Source organism: Nerophis lumbriciformis, linkage group LG29 (genome assembly GCF_033978685.3).
Source record: "Nerophis lumbriciformis linkage group LG29, RoL_Nlum_v2.1, whole genome shotgun sequence".
NCBI lineage: Eukaryota > Metazoa > Chordata > Actinopteri > Syngnathiformes > Syngnathidae > Nerophis > Nerophis lumbriciformis.
In genome coordinates this window covers 31,377,501-31,394,566 of record NC_084576.2, presented here as the reverse complement: position 1 = coordinate 31,394,566, position 17,066 = coordinate 31,377,501, and the positions used below count along the sequence as shown (strand labels likewise).

Here is a 17,066-nt window from a genome sequence, read left to right as displayed (position 1 = left end):
GGGAAAAAATCACAAGACTACTTCATCTCTACAGGCCTGTTTCATGAGGGGTTCCCTCAAAAATCTCCTGATGATTGAGGGAACCCCTCATGAAACAGGCCTGTAGAGATGAAGTAGTCTTGTGATTTTTTTCCCACACATACATATTGTGCTCTACCACGGTATCGAGCACTATTTTTTGGATAATCTTATTAAGACATTTATATATATATATAAGAAATACTTGAATTTCAGTGTTCATTTATTTACACATATACTTGTTGAGTTAAGGGTTGAATTGTATCTGTCACTATTTTTCTAACCATGCTGAGCATGATGATGCATTGATGTGTGGCATGCACAAAAGTGTTTTCATCAAATGCACTAGATGGCAGTATTGTCCTGTTTAAGAGTGTCACAACATTGCTGTTTACCCCAGACGAACTGCTTAAGGGTAGACCAAAACGTGACTGCTGAGTCCGCCTGAATTTCGGGAGATTTTCGGGAGATAATTTGTCCCGGGAGGTTTTCGGGAGAGGCACTGAATTTCGGGAGTCTCCCGGAAAATCCGGGAGGGTTGGCAAGTATGCCACTAATGTGTTAATAATTTCACACATAAGTCGCTCCTGAGTATAAGTCGCACCCTCGGCCAAACTATGAAAAAAACTGCCACTTATAGTCCGAAAAATACAGTGCTAATTATTTCAGGGGTGTTCAAAGTGCGGCCAGGGGTTTTGTTGGCCCGCGATTTTTGTCGGAAAAAAACAACAGTAAAAATGTAAGAAAAAATGAGCAAAAAAGACAAAATGTAATGAGAAAAAGCTAAGCTAGTGGTCTAATGCAGTGGTTCTCAAATGGGGGTACTTGAAGGTATGCCAAGGGGTACGTGAGATTTTTTTTTAAAATATTCTAAAAATAGCAGCAATTCAAAAATCCTTTATAAATATATTTATTGAATAATACTTCAACAAAATATGAATGTAAGTTCATAAACTCAGTGAAGCACAAGCTCAGGTTTCTCACTAAAAGGTCTGTCAAAAAGAAGTGTGAAAAGAAATGCAACAATGCAATATTCAGTGTTGACAGCTAGATTTTTTGTGGACATGTTCCATAAATATTGATGTTAAAGATTTCTTTTTTTTTGTGAAGAAATGTTTAGAATTAAGTTCATGAATCTCTATTACAATCCCCAAAGAGGGCACTTTAAGTTGATGATTACTTCTATGTGTAGAAATCTTTATTTATAATTGAATCACTTGTTTATTTTTCAACAAGTTTTTAGTTATTTTTATATCTTTTTTCCCCAAATAGTTCAAGAAAGACCACTACAAATGAGCAATATTTTGCACTGTTATACAATTTAATACATCAGAAACTGATGACATAGTGCTGAATTTTACTTCTTTATGCCTTTTTTTCAACCAAAAATGCTTTGCTCTGATTAGGGGCTACTTGAATTAAAAACATGTTCACGGGGGGTACATCACTGAAAAAAGGTTGAGAACCACTGGTCTAGTGGTTAGAGCAGGCCTGGGCAATTATTTTGACTCGGGGGTCAAATTTACAGAAAAAAATGTGTCTGGGGGCCGAATAACTAATAAAAAACCTCACAATAATGTCTAATTGAATGCTAAAAATGTTAATGGAATGGAATTTAAAAATTTTCTACGAAGGATAAAACCCTGACTATTGAGAACATATGAACATCACACCCCCTCTCCATCCACATATTTTACAATCAAGCCAAATGCAACAAAAATGCAACAAAGACAGCGAAATATGAACACAAAGGGTAAAAAAACAAAAAAACATCTACAATCTGATATATCACTAAGTTTTAGAACTTTCTTGTAAAAACACTCTGTGGAAACGCTCCCCACCCACACTGCTTGGTGCCTCGTCTGACCTGCTGTGACGTAGATTACCATAGTAACTAGTAGGGTTGTACGGTATACGGGTATTAGTATAGTACTGTGATACTAATGAACCATATTCGGTACCATACCGCCTCTGAAAAGTCCCGGTCCGCCACACCCTGAGATTTTTTGTTAAAATAAAGCCAGTAATGCTATTTTTTCTGGTCCCCTTTATTTAAAAAGTATCGAAAAGTACCGGAAAGTATGGAAATAATATTGGTATCAGGACAACACTAGTCACTAAAATATCATGCAAAAGTGCAGATTCTGAACATTGAAATATGTTGTTTAGTTGAAGACGTACGGTCATTAGAAAACATGAGTGCACATCATAATGGCAGATACTATGGCGTCACATTAGTGCCAAAAATCCGAGCGCATAAAAACTGTTATCGCGCGCTGATTCTCCACTTCGTGCGCGCGCGTGGTGCCTTTTTGCGCGCGCGCGGTGCCTTTCTGTGCGCGCGCGGTGCCTTTCTGTGCGCGCGCGGTGCCTTTTTGCGCGCGCGCGACGCCTTTCTGCGCGCTCTCTGTGTACTCCTGGCATCTCTCCTCGCGCTGTCATGTTTCTTTTTGGCACTTTGGGGGCGGGTATGCTTAGACGGCCCCTTCTTTCTGATTGGTCAGGCGAAAAATGCTCAGAGCCAATCAGAAGTATAGCAGGGCGGGTCATCGTCAATATGTATCAAGATTTACGGAGGAAGAAGTGGATAAAAAAAATGTTGCGCGCTGATGAAGGTTATTTCATAGCACATAAACACAATACAGGGTAATACAAAATGTGAGCCAAATAAATAATAAGACAACAAACACCATAATCACATCTTTCAGCCAGAACTGGTCCACCAGCAATAACATTATTTTATATTTTCACTTCTTCTTGAACATTTGTTTTCTAATTTATGGAATTTCTTTTGATTCAGCCATAAAATTAATGAAATAATCTTTGAATTTTGTTTTTAAAATGTTAAAAATAGCCTTTTAATAATGTATTCTGAAACAGTTTAAAATAATCAGAGAACTGACTAACACTGACCCTACACAACTATGTTGCACAATTAAGTCATTTTTTTTGTTAAAGCGAAAGAGGTAATTTCAACAGGTACAGCATCCTATGTCATATCTACATGTAATAAGATTTGTAACAAGGCAAACCGTTTGTAAATTGGTCGAAAATCGAGCAAGTTATGGTAATTTAATTAGTACATGTACCATTGACATCAATGTAATGATTGAGGCTAGATGTCCGAAATAATGTTGAAATTACCTCTTTCGCTTTAAAAAAAAAAAGACTTAATTGTGCAACATAGTTGTGTAGGGTCAGTGTTAGTCAGTTCTCTGATTATTTTAAACTGTTTCAGAATACATTATTAAAAGCTATTTTTAACATTTTAAAAACAAAATTCAAAGATTATTTCATTAATTTTATGGCTGAATCAAAAGAAATTCCATAAATTAGAAAACAAATGTTCAAGAAGAAGTGAAAATATAAAATAATGTTATTGCTGGTGGACCAGTTCTGGCTGAAAGATGTGATTATGGTGTTTGTTGTCTTATTATTTATTTGGCTCACATTTTGTATTACCCTGTATTGTGTTTATGTGGTATGAAATAACCTTCATCAGCGCGCCACATTTTTTTATCCACTTCTTCCTCCGTAAATCTTGATACATATTGACCATGACCCGCCCTGCTATACTTCTGATTGGCTCTGAGCATTTGTCAGCATTTTTCGCCTGACCAATCAGAAAGAAGAGGCCGTCTAAGCGTACCCGCCCCCAAAGTGCCAAAAAGAAACATGACAGCGCGAGGAGAGATGCCAGGAGTACACAGAGAGCGCGCAGAAAGGCACTGATTCTCCACTTCGTGCGCGCGCGATAACAGTTTTTATGCGCTCGGATTTTTGGCACTAATGTGACGCCATACAACTGGTGCCTCGTGCTTGGCAGAGGTGCTATAAATAGCCTCGCGCATGGCATTCGGAATGGCTCGATAGGAAGTTACGGGAAGCAGTGTCGATTGTCATTGTTGTTACGCGTTTTCGTGAATAAAACTTTTTTTAAAATATATATTTTTAATTAATGAAAAACCGTACTTTCTATCACTGCAACCATAACCCGGAATAGGTTGATGAAAACCGTGCTAACTACGGGAAAACCGGAGTAGTTGGCAGGTATGGGGTTAGAGTGTCCGCCCTGAGATGGGTAGGTCGTGAGTTCAAACCCCGGCCGAGTCATACCGATTTTTGTCGAAAAAAACAACAACAGTAAAAATGTAAGAAAAAAATGAGCAAAAAAGACAAAATGTACTGAGAAAAAGCTAAGATATTGGCCTAGTGGTTAGAGTGTCCGTCCTGAGATGGGTAGGTCGTGAGTTCAAACCCCGGCCGAGTCATACCAAAGACTATAAAAATGGGAGCCATTACCTCCCTGCTTGGCACTCAGCATCAAGGGTTAGAATTGGGGGTTAAATCACCAAAAATGACTCCGGGGCGCGGCCACTGCTCCCCTCACCTCCCAGGGGGTGATCAAGGGTGATGGGTCAAATGCAGGGAATAATTTCGCCACACCTAGTGTGTGTGTGACAATCATTGGTACTTTAACTTAACTTTAAAATGTTGTCGCTAATAACTAAGGGTGTGAATCTTTGGTAATCGGTCCGTGTATCTTCCGTTCATTCTATTTCCAATTCTGAAACGCAAATCAAAAAGCAAAATTAGGGCCGTTTTTCGATTTTTATTACACATGGCAGTTTTTAAAACAAACAAAAAAGGGTTGATTTTCATTAAAATATTGCCACAAAATTGGATTTTGTGCTGTTTTCCTTTTGTGGATTTTTGTTTTTTTCCACATAAACACAAAGCAGGACAACTATTTAACCTCTTAAGGTCCAAGCTGTTTGTTTACATGCTTTTTTTATTTCTCTTTGCTATTTGGCCTTATTGGACCCTAATTAGAATAAAAACTAAGAATCATCTTTTGATATGATGTACTTAGTCCATAAGTACACAAACGTGTACCGTATTTTCCGCACTATAAGGCGCACCTAAAAACCACAAATTTTCTCAAAAGCTGACAGTGCGCCTTATAACCCGGTGCGCTTTATATATGGATAAATATTAAGATTCATTTTCATAACGTTTCGGTCTCGCAACTTCGGTAAACAGCCGCCATCTTTTTTCCCGGTAGAACAGGAAGCGCTTCTTCTTCTACGCAAGCAACCGCCAAGGTAAGCACCCGCCCCCATAGAACAGGAAGCGCTTCTTCTTCTACTGTAAGCAACCACCCGCCCGCGTAGAAGAAGAAAAAGCGTGTGGATATCACCGTACGTTTCATTTCCTTTGTGTGTTTACATCTGTAAAGACCACAAAATGGCTCCTACTAAGCGACAGGGATCCGGTTCATGAAAAGACGCAATCTCTCCATCCGCACACGGATTACTATTTCACAGCAACTGATATTCCTGTGAACCGCACTGTGGATACAACGGGAGCACGTACGGTGAATATATTCGCACCACAGGGAATGAGAAGTCATCCTTCACTGTGGTTCTAGCTTGCCATGCTAATGGCCAGAAACTTCCACCCATGGTGATATTCAAAAGGAAGACCTTGCCAAAAGAGACCTTTCCAGCCGGCGTCATCATAAAAGCTAACTCGAAGGGATGGATGGATGAAGAAAAGATGAGCGAGTGGTTAAGGTAAGTTTACGCGAAGAGGCCGGGTGGCTTTTTTCACGCAGCTCTGTCCATGTTGATATACGACTCCATGCGCGCCCACATCACGCTGGTTTTAATATATTATTAAAGTTTGACAGACCTATCTGACTGTTTTTTTGACATTCCTTTAGCGCAGTTAGATGCGGCTTACAACACGGGGCGGCTTATAGGTGGACAAAGTTTTGAAATATGCCGTTCATTGAAGGCGCGGCTTATAACCCAGGGCGCCTTATGGTGCGGAAAATACGGTACTTCATGTTTAGTGACATGCTAATTCTTATTTTTAAACTTTTTTTTCTCCAAATTCCATTGTATGTTATACTCTTCTGACACCACCAAATGGCAGTACAAGTGTCCACATAAGTGGCCATAAGACCCCAATTCAGTAGTGTACACAATTTTGGAAATAAGAGCTAAAAGGTGCTGTCCACGCATGTGGCCACTAAGGCCTTTAGAGGTTAATGAGACTTTTTTTAAAACGACAATAGGACTTCTGCTGAACAAAGATGTTAGCATTATGCTAAAAACATGCTAAATGCGAAGGAAAAGCTAAAATACTGCTTCCGGTTCAATTTGCCATCACACAGATAAACACACATTTTGGATGAACATATATTCGATTTTTGTGTTTATCTGGAAAAATAAAAATCCATAAAAGGAAAACAGCACAAAATCCAATTTTATGGCAATATTTTAAATGTTTTAAAACTGCCATATATAATAAAATTCGAAAAACGGCCCTAATTTTGTTTTTTGATTTGCCTTTCAGAATTGGAAATAGAACGAACAGAAGGTACACGGACTGTAATCTAACGATTAAATCCAATTCTGGCTCCTGTGTTGACAATTCCATTCAGAATCGATTCTCTATTCGACATGATTCTTTATTCAAGCCGATTCTCGCAGTGCAATATTTGGTATGATAATTTAAGTATGATTAAAACGTTTTCAAAACAGGTTACAAGGTTAGACAAGCTCTTACTGGCTTCATGGAAATGGCTGAAAAACGTTTTCTTAAAAGTTGATTCTTAAAACAAAAAAAAAAGAAGAAAAAAAGAGGAATATTTCTTGACTTTTAAAATACATTTTAGAAAATTATGAATTGATTTAGAATCAGGATGAATAAGAATCCCAATTTTGTAGTGCACCCCCACTAGGGGGTGTAACGGTACACAAAAATTTCAGTTCGGTACGTACCTCGGTTTAGAGGTCACGGTTCGGTTCATTATCGGTACAGTAAGAAAACAACAAAATATACATTTTTGGGTTATTTATTTACCAAATTTGCTAAATCTTCCACCAAAAATATTTTTCTTAGTGTAATATTTGATGTGAAGTAATGGGAACCTTGGATAGGTCAATCATTCATAATAACATTGATTTTGATTCAATATTATGTTTTGAGCAATGACAGTTTGAAAGAAAAAAAAAACAGCTTTGTTTTATTAGTCAACATTGCAACTTTTTCTAAATTACATTTAACCTTTAAGCTTTTTTATTTCACTTTTGTTATGTTTTTGTTTATTTTAATAGTATTTTTAGAATGTGCCGTGGGCCTTTAAAACATTAGCTGTGGGCCGCAAATGGCCTCCGGGGCACACGTTTGACACCCCTGCTATAGATAATAAAACATTAAATGTGATAAATCTATGGATAAAAAGCAGAGCCTGGCGACGCATGCGCGTTTATCATAACTCTCTCTCTCTCTCTCTCTGTCTCTGCCCCTCCCTCACCAATGCTGCTGTTTGTTTTGTTTTTAACCCCTTCTTAACCCTGAACGTACATTGAAAATACACGCAACCCTAACTCAAAATGCCGGACATTTGAGGCATTTAAGAAACTCCGCCCTGACCACTCCGCAAAAGAGGACATGTCCGGTGAAAAGAGGACGTATGATCAGTCTATCCTAGCCCGTTAGCTGCTAGCATGCCGTGTGTTGTGCCTCGGTGTGCATTGTTTACACAACGTGCGTTACGCTACTTAATATGTCCGTGTGGAAACTCCTTCGGTACACCTCCGAACCGAACCGAAACCCCCGTACCGAAACGGTTCAATACAAATACACGTACCGTTACACCCTTAACCCCTACTAATGAATATTAATACAATTTGTCACTTATAACACAAAGCTAGCACTAAGTTCTACATTAAGACCCAACAAAACTCCAGCTGCGTTTAGCGTTTCCACTAAAAATGCAGATTTGGGTGGAAAAAGAAACAAAATCTAATATGTGTCATGTGTAAACCACACAAAGTTCCTCTGTGCTAAACATGTTATCCTTACTTCCTGAGAGTTGAACGGGAGATACTTTTTAAATTCCTTCCCCCGTCCTCGCGCTGCAACAAGCAGCCAATTAGCTGTCAATGATTCAATCAATAGCCAATCACCTGTAAGTGGATTAGTGGACGGACTTAGTGCTCAGTGTGTGTACCTCAGGGTGAACAGCTCGCCTATCTTCTGCATGACTTCTGCGGAGGACAACTTTATACTCTGGCCTGACTTCAGCATCTGAGGAGGAGGGGAAAATGCAATTATGACTTGACAGGCGGTGTTACAGTACATGCTGGAGAATGTGTACCTCGGGAATACATTGAATTGACTCGATAAAGTTATCTAGTAACACCTCCCATATGGCCAGCTTCACTGTAGGACACAAAGTGGACAAAGTCACCACATAACAGTTGCAATAACATGCATGTCAACACTCAACGGACACTTTATTAGATAAAAAAAAAAAAAAAAACGCTTGTCAAAGATCTTCTATATGACAGGAGCACTCGTCTGTTTCTTAAGAACCTACCGCAAAAAGGCTTGTCAAAGATCTTGCAACCCCCCCGTACCAAAAAGCCCTTGATGAAAGCGGATACAATTTCACCCTCACCTATGAACCCACGCCAGGAAACCAGCCAAAAAAGAACAGAAAACGAAACGACATCATCTGGTACAACCCCCCATACAGCAAAAACGTCTCAACTAACATTGGACACAAATTCCTCAATCTGATTGACAAACACTTTCCCAAAGACAACACCCTAAGAAAAGTATTCAACAAGAACAACATTAAATTGAGCTACAGCTGTATGAACAATATACGACAAATCATCTCAAACCACAACAAAACAATTGCAAATGAGCCGTCGGCCCCCGGACAGAGCGACTCCAAAACCAACAAAGGCTGTAACTGTCGAAAGAAACCTGATTGCCCTCTCAACGGGGGGTGCTTACAAACATCAGTTGTCTACCAATCTAAGGTAATACGCAAGGACATTAACACATCCGACACATATGTAGGATTAACCGAGGGAGAATTCAAAACCAGATGGAACAATCACAAGGCCTCTTTCAGGAACCAAAACCTACGGAATACCACAGAACTCAGCAAACACATTTGGCACCTCAAAGACAATAATGTTGAATATTCAATAACATGGCAAATTCTTGCATCCAGTACACCTTACAATAGTGGTAATAAAAGATGCAACCTATGCTTGAAAGAGAAACTGTTTATTATTTACCGTCCAGACCTGTCATCCCTCAACAAGCGCAGCGAAATTGTAACAGCATGCCGCCACAGACGGAAACACCTCCTAGGTAACACATGAGCCAATCACCACGCCCCTACGCCAGCCTGTACCCACCCACTCTGTGCCCTATATAAACCATGGTATGTGAATGCTCCCATTAAAATCTCCTGATGATTGAGGGAACCCCCCCTCATGAAACAGGCCTGTAGAGATGAAATAGTCTTGTGATTTTTTTCCCACACATACATATATTGCGCTCTACTACGGTATCGAGCACTATTTTTTGGATGACCTTATTAAGACATATATATACACATATATATATATATATATATATATATATATATATACACATATATATATATTATATATTATATATATATATATATATATATATATATATATATATGTATGAAATACTTGACTTGGTGAATTCTAGCTGTCAATATACTCCTTCCCTCTTAACCACGCCCCCAACCACGCCCCGCCCCACCCCTGACCACGCCCCCCGGGCCCCACCTCCCGAAATCGGAGGTTTCAAGGTTGGCAAGTATGTTTTAAGGGCACACTACAAATACACTAGTCAAAGATCCTCTGACAGGAAGGCGTTGCTGTTTTTAACAAACAATTACAAAAAACACGAGTCAAAGATCCTCTATCTGACAAAAGTGTGCTGCTGTTTTAGAAGACATACTGGAAATACACTAGTCAAAGATCCTCGATCTGACAGGAGTGATCTGCTATTTTTAAGCAACTAACACCAAAACAGAAGTCAAAGATCCTCTGAAAGGAGTGTGCATCTGCTTTGAGGACCCACTACAAATACACTAGACAAAGATCCTCTGACAGGAAGGCGTTGCTGTTTTTAATGAACAAATACAAAAAGTCAAAGATCCTCAATCTGACAAAAGTGTGCTGCTGTTTTAGAAGACATACTGGAAATACACTAGTCAAAGACCCTCAAACTGACAGGAGTGATCTTCTATTTTTAAGCAACTAACACAAGTCAAAGATCCTCTGGCAGGAGTGTGCATCTGTTTTTGAAAACCCACTACAAATACACTAGACAAAGATCCTCTGACAGGAAGGCGTTGCTGTTTTTAACAAACAAATACAAAAACACGAGTCAAAGATCCTCCACTTGACAAAAGTTTGCTGCAGTTTTTGAAGACATACTGGAAATACACTAGTCAAAGATCCTCAAACTGACAGGAGTGATATGCTATTTTTAAGCAACTAACACAATAACACAAGTCAAAGATCCTCTGGCAGGAGTGTGCATCTGCTTTGAGGACCCACTACAAATACACTAGACAAAGATCCTCTGACAGGAAGGCTTTGCTGTTTTTAATGAACAAATACAAAAAGTCAAAGATCCTCTATCTGACAAAAGTGTGCCGCTGTTTTAGAAGACATACTGGAAATACACTAGTCAAAGATCCTCGATCTGACAGGAGTGATCTGCTGTTTTTAAGCAACCAACACCACAACACAAGTCAAAGATCCTCTGGCAGGAGTGTGCATCTGTTTTTGAGGACCCACTACAAATACACTAGACAAAGATCCTCTGACAGGAAGACGTTTCTGTTTTTAAAAAACAAATACAAAAAACAGGAGTCAAAGATCCTCTATCTGACAAAAGTGCGCCGCTGTTTTAGAAGACATACTGGAAATACACTAGTCAAAGATCCTCAAACTGACAGGAGTGATCTGCTATTTTTAAGCAACTAACACCAAAACAGAAGTCAAAGATCCTCTGGCAGGAGTGTGCATCTGCTTTGAGGACCCACTGCAAATACACCAGACAAAGATCCTCTGACAGGAAGGCTTTGCTGTTTTTAATGAACAAATACAAAAAGTCAAAGATCCTCTATCTGACAAAAGTGTGCTGCTGTTTTAGAAGACATACTGGAAATACACTAGTCAAAGATCCTCAAACTGACAGGAGTGATATGCTATTTTTAAGCAACTAACACAATAACACAAGTCAAAGATCCTCTGGCAAGAGTGTGCATCTGCTTTGAGGACCCACTGCAAATACACTAGACAAAGATCCTCTGACAGGAAGGCGTTTCTGTTTTTAAAAAACAAATACAAAAAACACGAGTCAAAGATCGTCCATCTGACAAAAGTGTGCTGCTGTTTTAGAAGACATACTGGAAATACACTAGTCAAAGATCCTCGATCTGACAGGAGTGATCTGTTAGTTTTAAGCAACTAACACCAAAACAGAAGTCAAAGATCCTCTGGCAGGAGTGTGCATCTGTTTTTGAGGACCCACTGCAAATACACTAGACAAAGATCCTCTGACAGGAAGGCTTTGCTGTTTTTAATGAACAAATACAAAAAGTCAAAGATCCTCTATCTGACAAAAGTGTGCTGCTGTTTTAGAAGACATACTGGAAATACACTAGTCAAAGATCCTCAAACTGACAGGAGTGATATGCTATTTTTAAGCAACTAACACAATAACACAAGTCAAAGATCCTCTGGCAGGAGTGTGCATCTGCTTTGAGGACCCACTACAAATACACTAGACAAAGATCCTCTGACAGGAAGGCTTTGCTGTTTTTAACAAACAAATACAAAAACACGAGTCAAAGATCCTCCACTTGACAAAAGTTTGCTGCAGTTTTTGAAGACATACTGGAAATACACTAGTCAAAGATCCTCAAACTGACAGGAGTGATATGCTATTTTTAAGGAACTAATACAATAACACAAATCAAAGATCCTCTGACAGGAGTGTGCAACTGTTTTTGAGGACCCACTGCAAATACAAAAAGTCAAAGATCCTCTGACAGGAAGGCTTTGCTGTTTTTAATGAACAAATACAAAAAGTCAAAGATCCTCTATCTGACAAAAGTGTGCTGCGGTTTTAGAAGACATACTGGAAATACACTAGTCAAAGATCCTCAAACTGACAGGAGTGATATGCTATTTTTAAGCAACTAACACAATAACACAAGTCAAAGATCCTCTGGCAAGAGTGTGCATCTGTTTTTGAAAACCCACTACAAATACACTAGTCAAAGATCCTCTGACAGGAAGGCGTTGCTGTTTTTAACAAACAAATACAAAAACACAAGTCAAAGATCCTCCACTTGACAAAAGTTTGCTGCAGTTTTTGAAGACATACTGGAAATACACTAGTCAAAGATCCTCAAACTGACAGGAGTGATATGCTATTTTTAAGGAACTAATACAATAACACAAATCAAAGATCCTCTGACAGGAGTGTGCAACTGTTTTTGAGGACCCACTGCAAATACAAAAAGTCAAAGATCCTCTGACAGGAAGGCTTTGCTGTTTTTAATGAACAAATACAAAAAGTCAAAGATCCTCTATCTGACAAAAGTATGCTGCTGTTTTAGAAGACATACTGGAAATACACTAGTCAAAGATCCTCGATCTGACAGGAGTGATCTGCTATTTTTAAGCAACTAACACAATAACACAAGTCAAAGATCCTCTGGCAAGAGTGTGCATCTGCTTTGAGGACCCACTACAAATACACTAGTCAAAGATCCTCTGACGGGAGAGATCTGCGGTTTTAGGGAACTAATACAAAAACACAAGTCAAAGATCCTCTGTCTGACAGAAGTTCCCTAATGTTTTTAAATGGCGAGTACAAAAACACTAGTCAAAGATCCTCTGATAGGAGAGATCTGCTGTTTTTAAACAACTAATACAAAAACACTTGTCAAAGATCCTCTGTCTGACAGGAGTTCCCTAATGTTTTTAAAGAGCGAGTACAAAAACACTAGTCAAAGATCCTCTGATAGGAGAGATCTGCTGTTTTAGGGGACTAATACAAAAACACTTGTCAAAGATCCTCTGTCTGACAGGAGTTCCCTAATGTTTTTAGAGAGCTAGTACAAAAACACTAGTCAAAGATCCTCCGACAGTAGTGTTTTCTTGTTTCTAAATCCAGACTACAAAAACACTTGTCAAAGATCCTCTGTCTGACAGGAGTTCTCTAATGTTTTTTAGAGAGCTAGTACAAAAACACTAGTCAAAGATCCTCCTGCTGTTTCCAATGTCGGACTTCAAAAACACAAGTCAAAGATCCTCTGACAGGAGAGATCTGCTGTTTTTAGGGAACTAATACAAAAACACTTGTCAAAGATCCTCTGTCTGACAGGAGTTCCCTAATGTTTTTAAAGAGCGAGTACAAAAACACTAGTCAAAGATCCTCTGATAGGAGAGATCTGCTGTTTTAGGGGACTAATACAAAAACACTAGTCAAAGATCCTCTGACAGGAGAGATCTGCTGTTTTGGGGGACTAATACAAAAACACTAGTCAAAGATCCTCTGACAGGAGAGATCTGCTGTTTTAGGGGACTAATACAAAAACACTAGTCAAAGATCCTCTGACAGGAGAGATCTGCTGTTTTAGGGGACTAATACAAAAACACTTGTCAAAGATCCTCTGTCTGACAGGAGTTCCCTAATGTTTTTAGAGAGCTAGTACAAAAACACTAGTCAAAGATCCTCCGACAGGAGAGATGTGCTGTTTTAGGGAACTAATACAAAAACACTAGTCAAAGATCCTCTGATAGGAGAGATCTGCTGTTTTAGGGGACTAATACAAAAACACTAGTCAAAGATCCTCTGACAGGAGAGATCTGCTGTTTTAGGGGACTAATACAAAAACACTAGTCAAAGATCCTCTGACAGGAGAGATCTGCTGTTTTAGGGGACTAATACAAAAACACTAGTCAAAGATCCTTTGACAGGAGAGATCTGCTGTTTTAGGGGACTAATACAAAAACACTTGTCAAAGATCCTCTGTCTGACAGGAGTTCCCTAATGTTTTTAGAGAGCTAGTACAAAAACACTAGTCAAAGATCCTCCGACAGGAGAGATGTGCTGTTTTAGGGAACTAATACAAAAACACTTGTCAAAGATCCTCTGTCTGACAGGAGTTCTCTAATGTTTTTAAAGAGCGAGTACAAAAACACTAGTCAAAGATCCTCTGATAGGAGAGATCTGCTGTTTTCAGGGAACTAATACAAAAACACTTGTCAAAGATCCTCTGTCTGACAGGAGTTCTCTAATGTTTTTAGAGAGCTAGTACAATAACACTAGTCAAAGATCCTCTGATGGGAGAGATCTGCGGTTTTAGTGAACTAATACAAAAACACAAGTCAAAGATCCTCTCTCTGACAGGAGTTCTCTAATGTTTTTTAGAGAGCTAGTACAAAAACACTAGTCAAAGATCCTCCTGCTGTTTCTAATGCCGGACTTCAAAAACACAAGTCAAAGATCCTGTTTACGACAGTGATGCTCTGCTGTTTAATTAGGAACGACGGTAATACAAAAGCATGAGTCAAAGATCCTCTATACAACAGTAGCGCTCTGTTGTTTTTAAAGACCTACTGCTAGGGAAAGAAAATGTAAATGCTAGTCAAAGATGGTCTATGTATGACAGGAGTTCTTTGCTGTAAAAATGTTTCCACATTTTGAAGGGAAATGGAGGGTGGGTGTGATGTCAGGGGGCCAGGTGAGCACACCTGCAGTGCAGACGTACCTAATGAAGAGGCCATGTTGCTTCTCACCTGACAGATACAAAGCGTTGGAAAATGCAAACTTCTCCAAGACGACTTGCTGGGCGTCCATGTTGTCGCTCAAAATGAAGTTGCCTCGCTCCAACTTGCTGTTTTCTCTGCAGTAAAAAAACGCATTTATACTTACTATTTATATAGTATTCATGGAAGTATACAGTATGTATCTATAATATATATTTACAAACCCCGTTTCCATATGAGTTGGGAAATTGTGTGTAAAGGATATCACCACATGAGCTCAGGAACACTTCAGAAACCCACTCTCAGTAAGTACAGTTGGTCGCTACATCTGTAAGTGCAAGTTAAAACTCTACTATGCAAAGCGACAACCGTTTATCAACAACACCCAGAAACGCCGTCGGCTTCATAGTAAAAGAGTGCGGGTACTAGACTGGCCTGCCTGTAGTCCAGACCTGTCTCCCATTGAAAATGTGTGGTGCATTATGAAGCCTAAAATAGCACAAGGGAGACCCCCGGACTGTTGAACAACTTAAGCTGTACATCAAGCAAGAATGGGAAAGAATTCCACTTCAAAAATGTGTCTCCTCAGTTCCCAAACGTTTACTGAGTGTTGTTAAAAGGAAAGGCCATGTAACACAGTGGTGAACATGCCCTTTCCCAACTACTTTGGCACGTGTTGCAGCCATGAAATTCTAAGTTAATGATTATTTGCAAAAAAAATACATAAAGTTTATGAGTTTGAACATCAAATATGTTGTCTTTGTAGTGCATTCAATTGAATATGGGTTGTAAAGGATTTGCAAATCATTGTATTCCGTTTATATTTACATCTAACACAATTTCCCAACTCATATGGAAACGGGGTTTGTACATTTATATGTGGTTATAGTGTATATATATATATAATTTATATGTGGTTATAGTGTGTGTATATATATATATATATATATATATATATATATATATATATATAAATATTCATATGTGGTTATAGTGTATATATATATATAATTTATATGTGGTTATAGTGTGTGTATATATATATATATATATATATATATATATATATATATATATATATATATATATATATTCATATGTGGTTATAGTGTATATATATATAATTTATATGTGGTTATAGTGTGTGTATATATATATATATATATATATATATATATATATATATATGTATGTATGTATATATATACATATATATATATATGGTTATAGTGTATATATATATATATATATATATATTTATATATGTTATAGTGTATATATATATATATATATATATATATATTCATATGTGGTTATAGTGTATATATATATAATTTATATGTGGTTATAGCATGTATATACATATATATACACATATATATATATATATATATGGTTATAGTGTATATATATATATATATATATTTATATATGTTATAGTGTATATATATATTCATATGTGGTTATAGTGTATATATATGCATATGTTGTTATAGTGTATGTATATATATATATATATATATATATATATATATATATATATGTGGTTATAGTGTATATATATATATATATATATATATATATATATATATATATATATGTGGTTATAGTGTATATACATTTATATGTGGTTATAGTGTATATATTTATTTATATATATATATATATATATATATATATATATATACATATATATATATATATATATATATGTGTGGTTATAGTGTATATATATATATATTCATATGTGGTTATAGTGTATATATATATTTATATGTGGTTATAGTGTATATATATATATATATATATATATATATATATATATATGTATATGTGGTTATAGTGTATATATATACCGTATATATATATATATATATATATATATATATATATATATATATATATATATATATATATATATATATATATATATATATATATGTGGTTATAGTGTATATATATGTATATATGGTTATAGTATATATATATATATATATATATATATATATATATATATATATATTTATATGTGGTTATAGTGTACCGGTATATATATTTATATGTGGTTGTAGTGTATATAAATATATATATATATTTATACGTGGTAATAGTGTGTGTATATATATATATATATATATATATATATATATATATATATATATATATATATATATATATATATATATGTGTGGTTATAGTGTATATATATTTATATGTAGTTATAGTGTATATATATATTTATATGTGGTTATAGTCTATATATATGTATATTTATATGTAGTTATAGTGTATATATATGTATATGTGGTTATAGTGTATATATATATTTATATGTGGTTATAGTGTATATATATATATATTTATATGTGGTTATAGTGTATATATATATGTATATGT

At 36.8% G+C, this 17,066-nt stretch overlaps 1 protein-coding gene across 1 annotated transcript in view; it reads right to left on the bottom strand.

Moving 5' to 3' along the window:
- Positions 1 to 17,066, bottom strand: part of rmnd1 (required for meiotic nuclear division 1 homolog) — a 36,219-nt gene that overhangs the window by 10,514 nt on the left and 8,639 nt on the right. The window contains exons 6-8 of the mRNA XM_061924518.2: positions 14,700 to 14,806; positions 8,192 to 8,256; positions 8,045 to 8,121 (exon numbers count right to left, since the gene is read on the bottom strand). Coding sequence (XP_061780502.1) covers positions 8,045 to 8,121; positions 8,192 to 8,256; positions 14,700 to 14,806 — 249 coding nt within the window. The remainder of the gene's footprint in view (positions 1 to 8,044; positions 8,122 to 8,191; positions 8,257 to 14,699; positions 14,807 to 17,066) is intronic.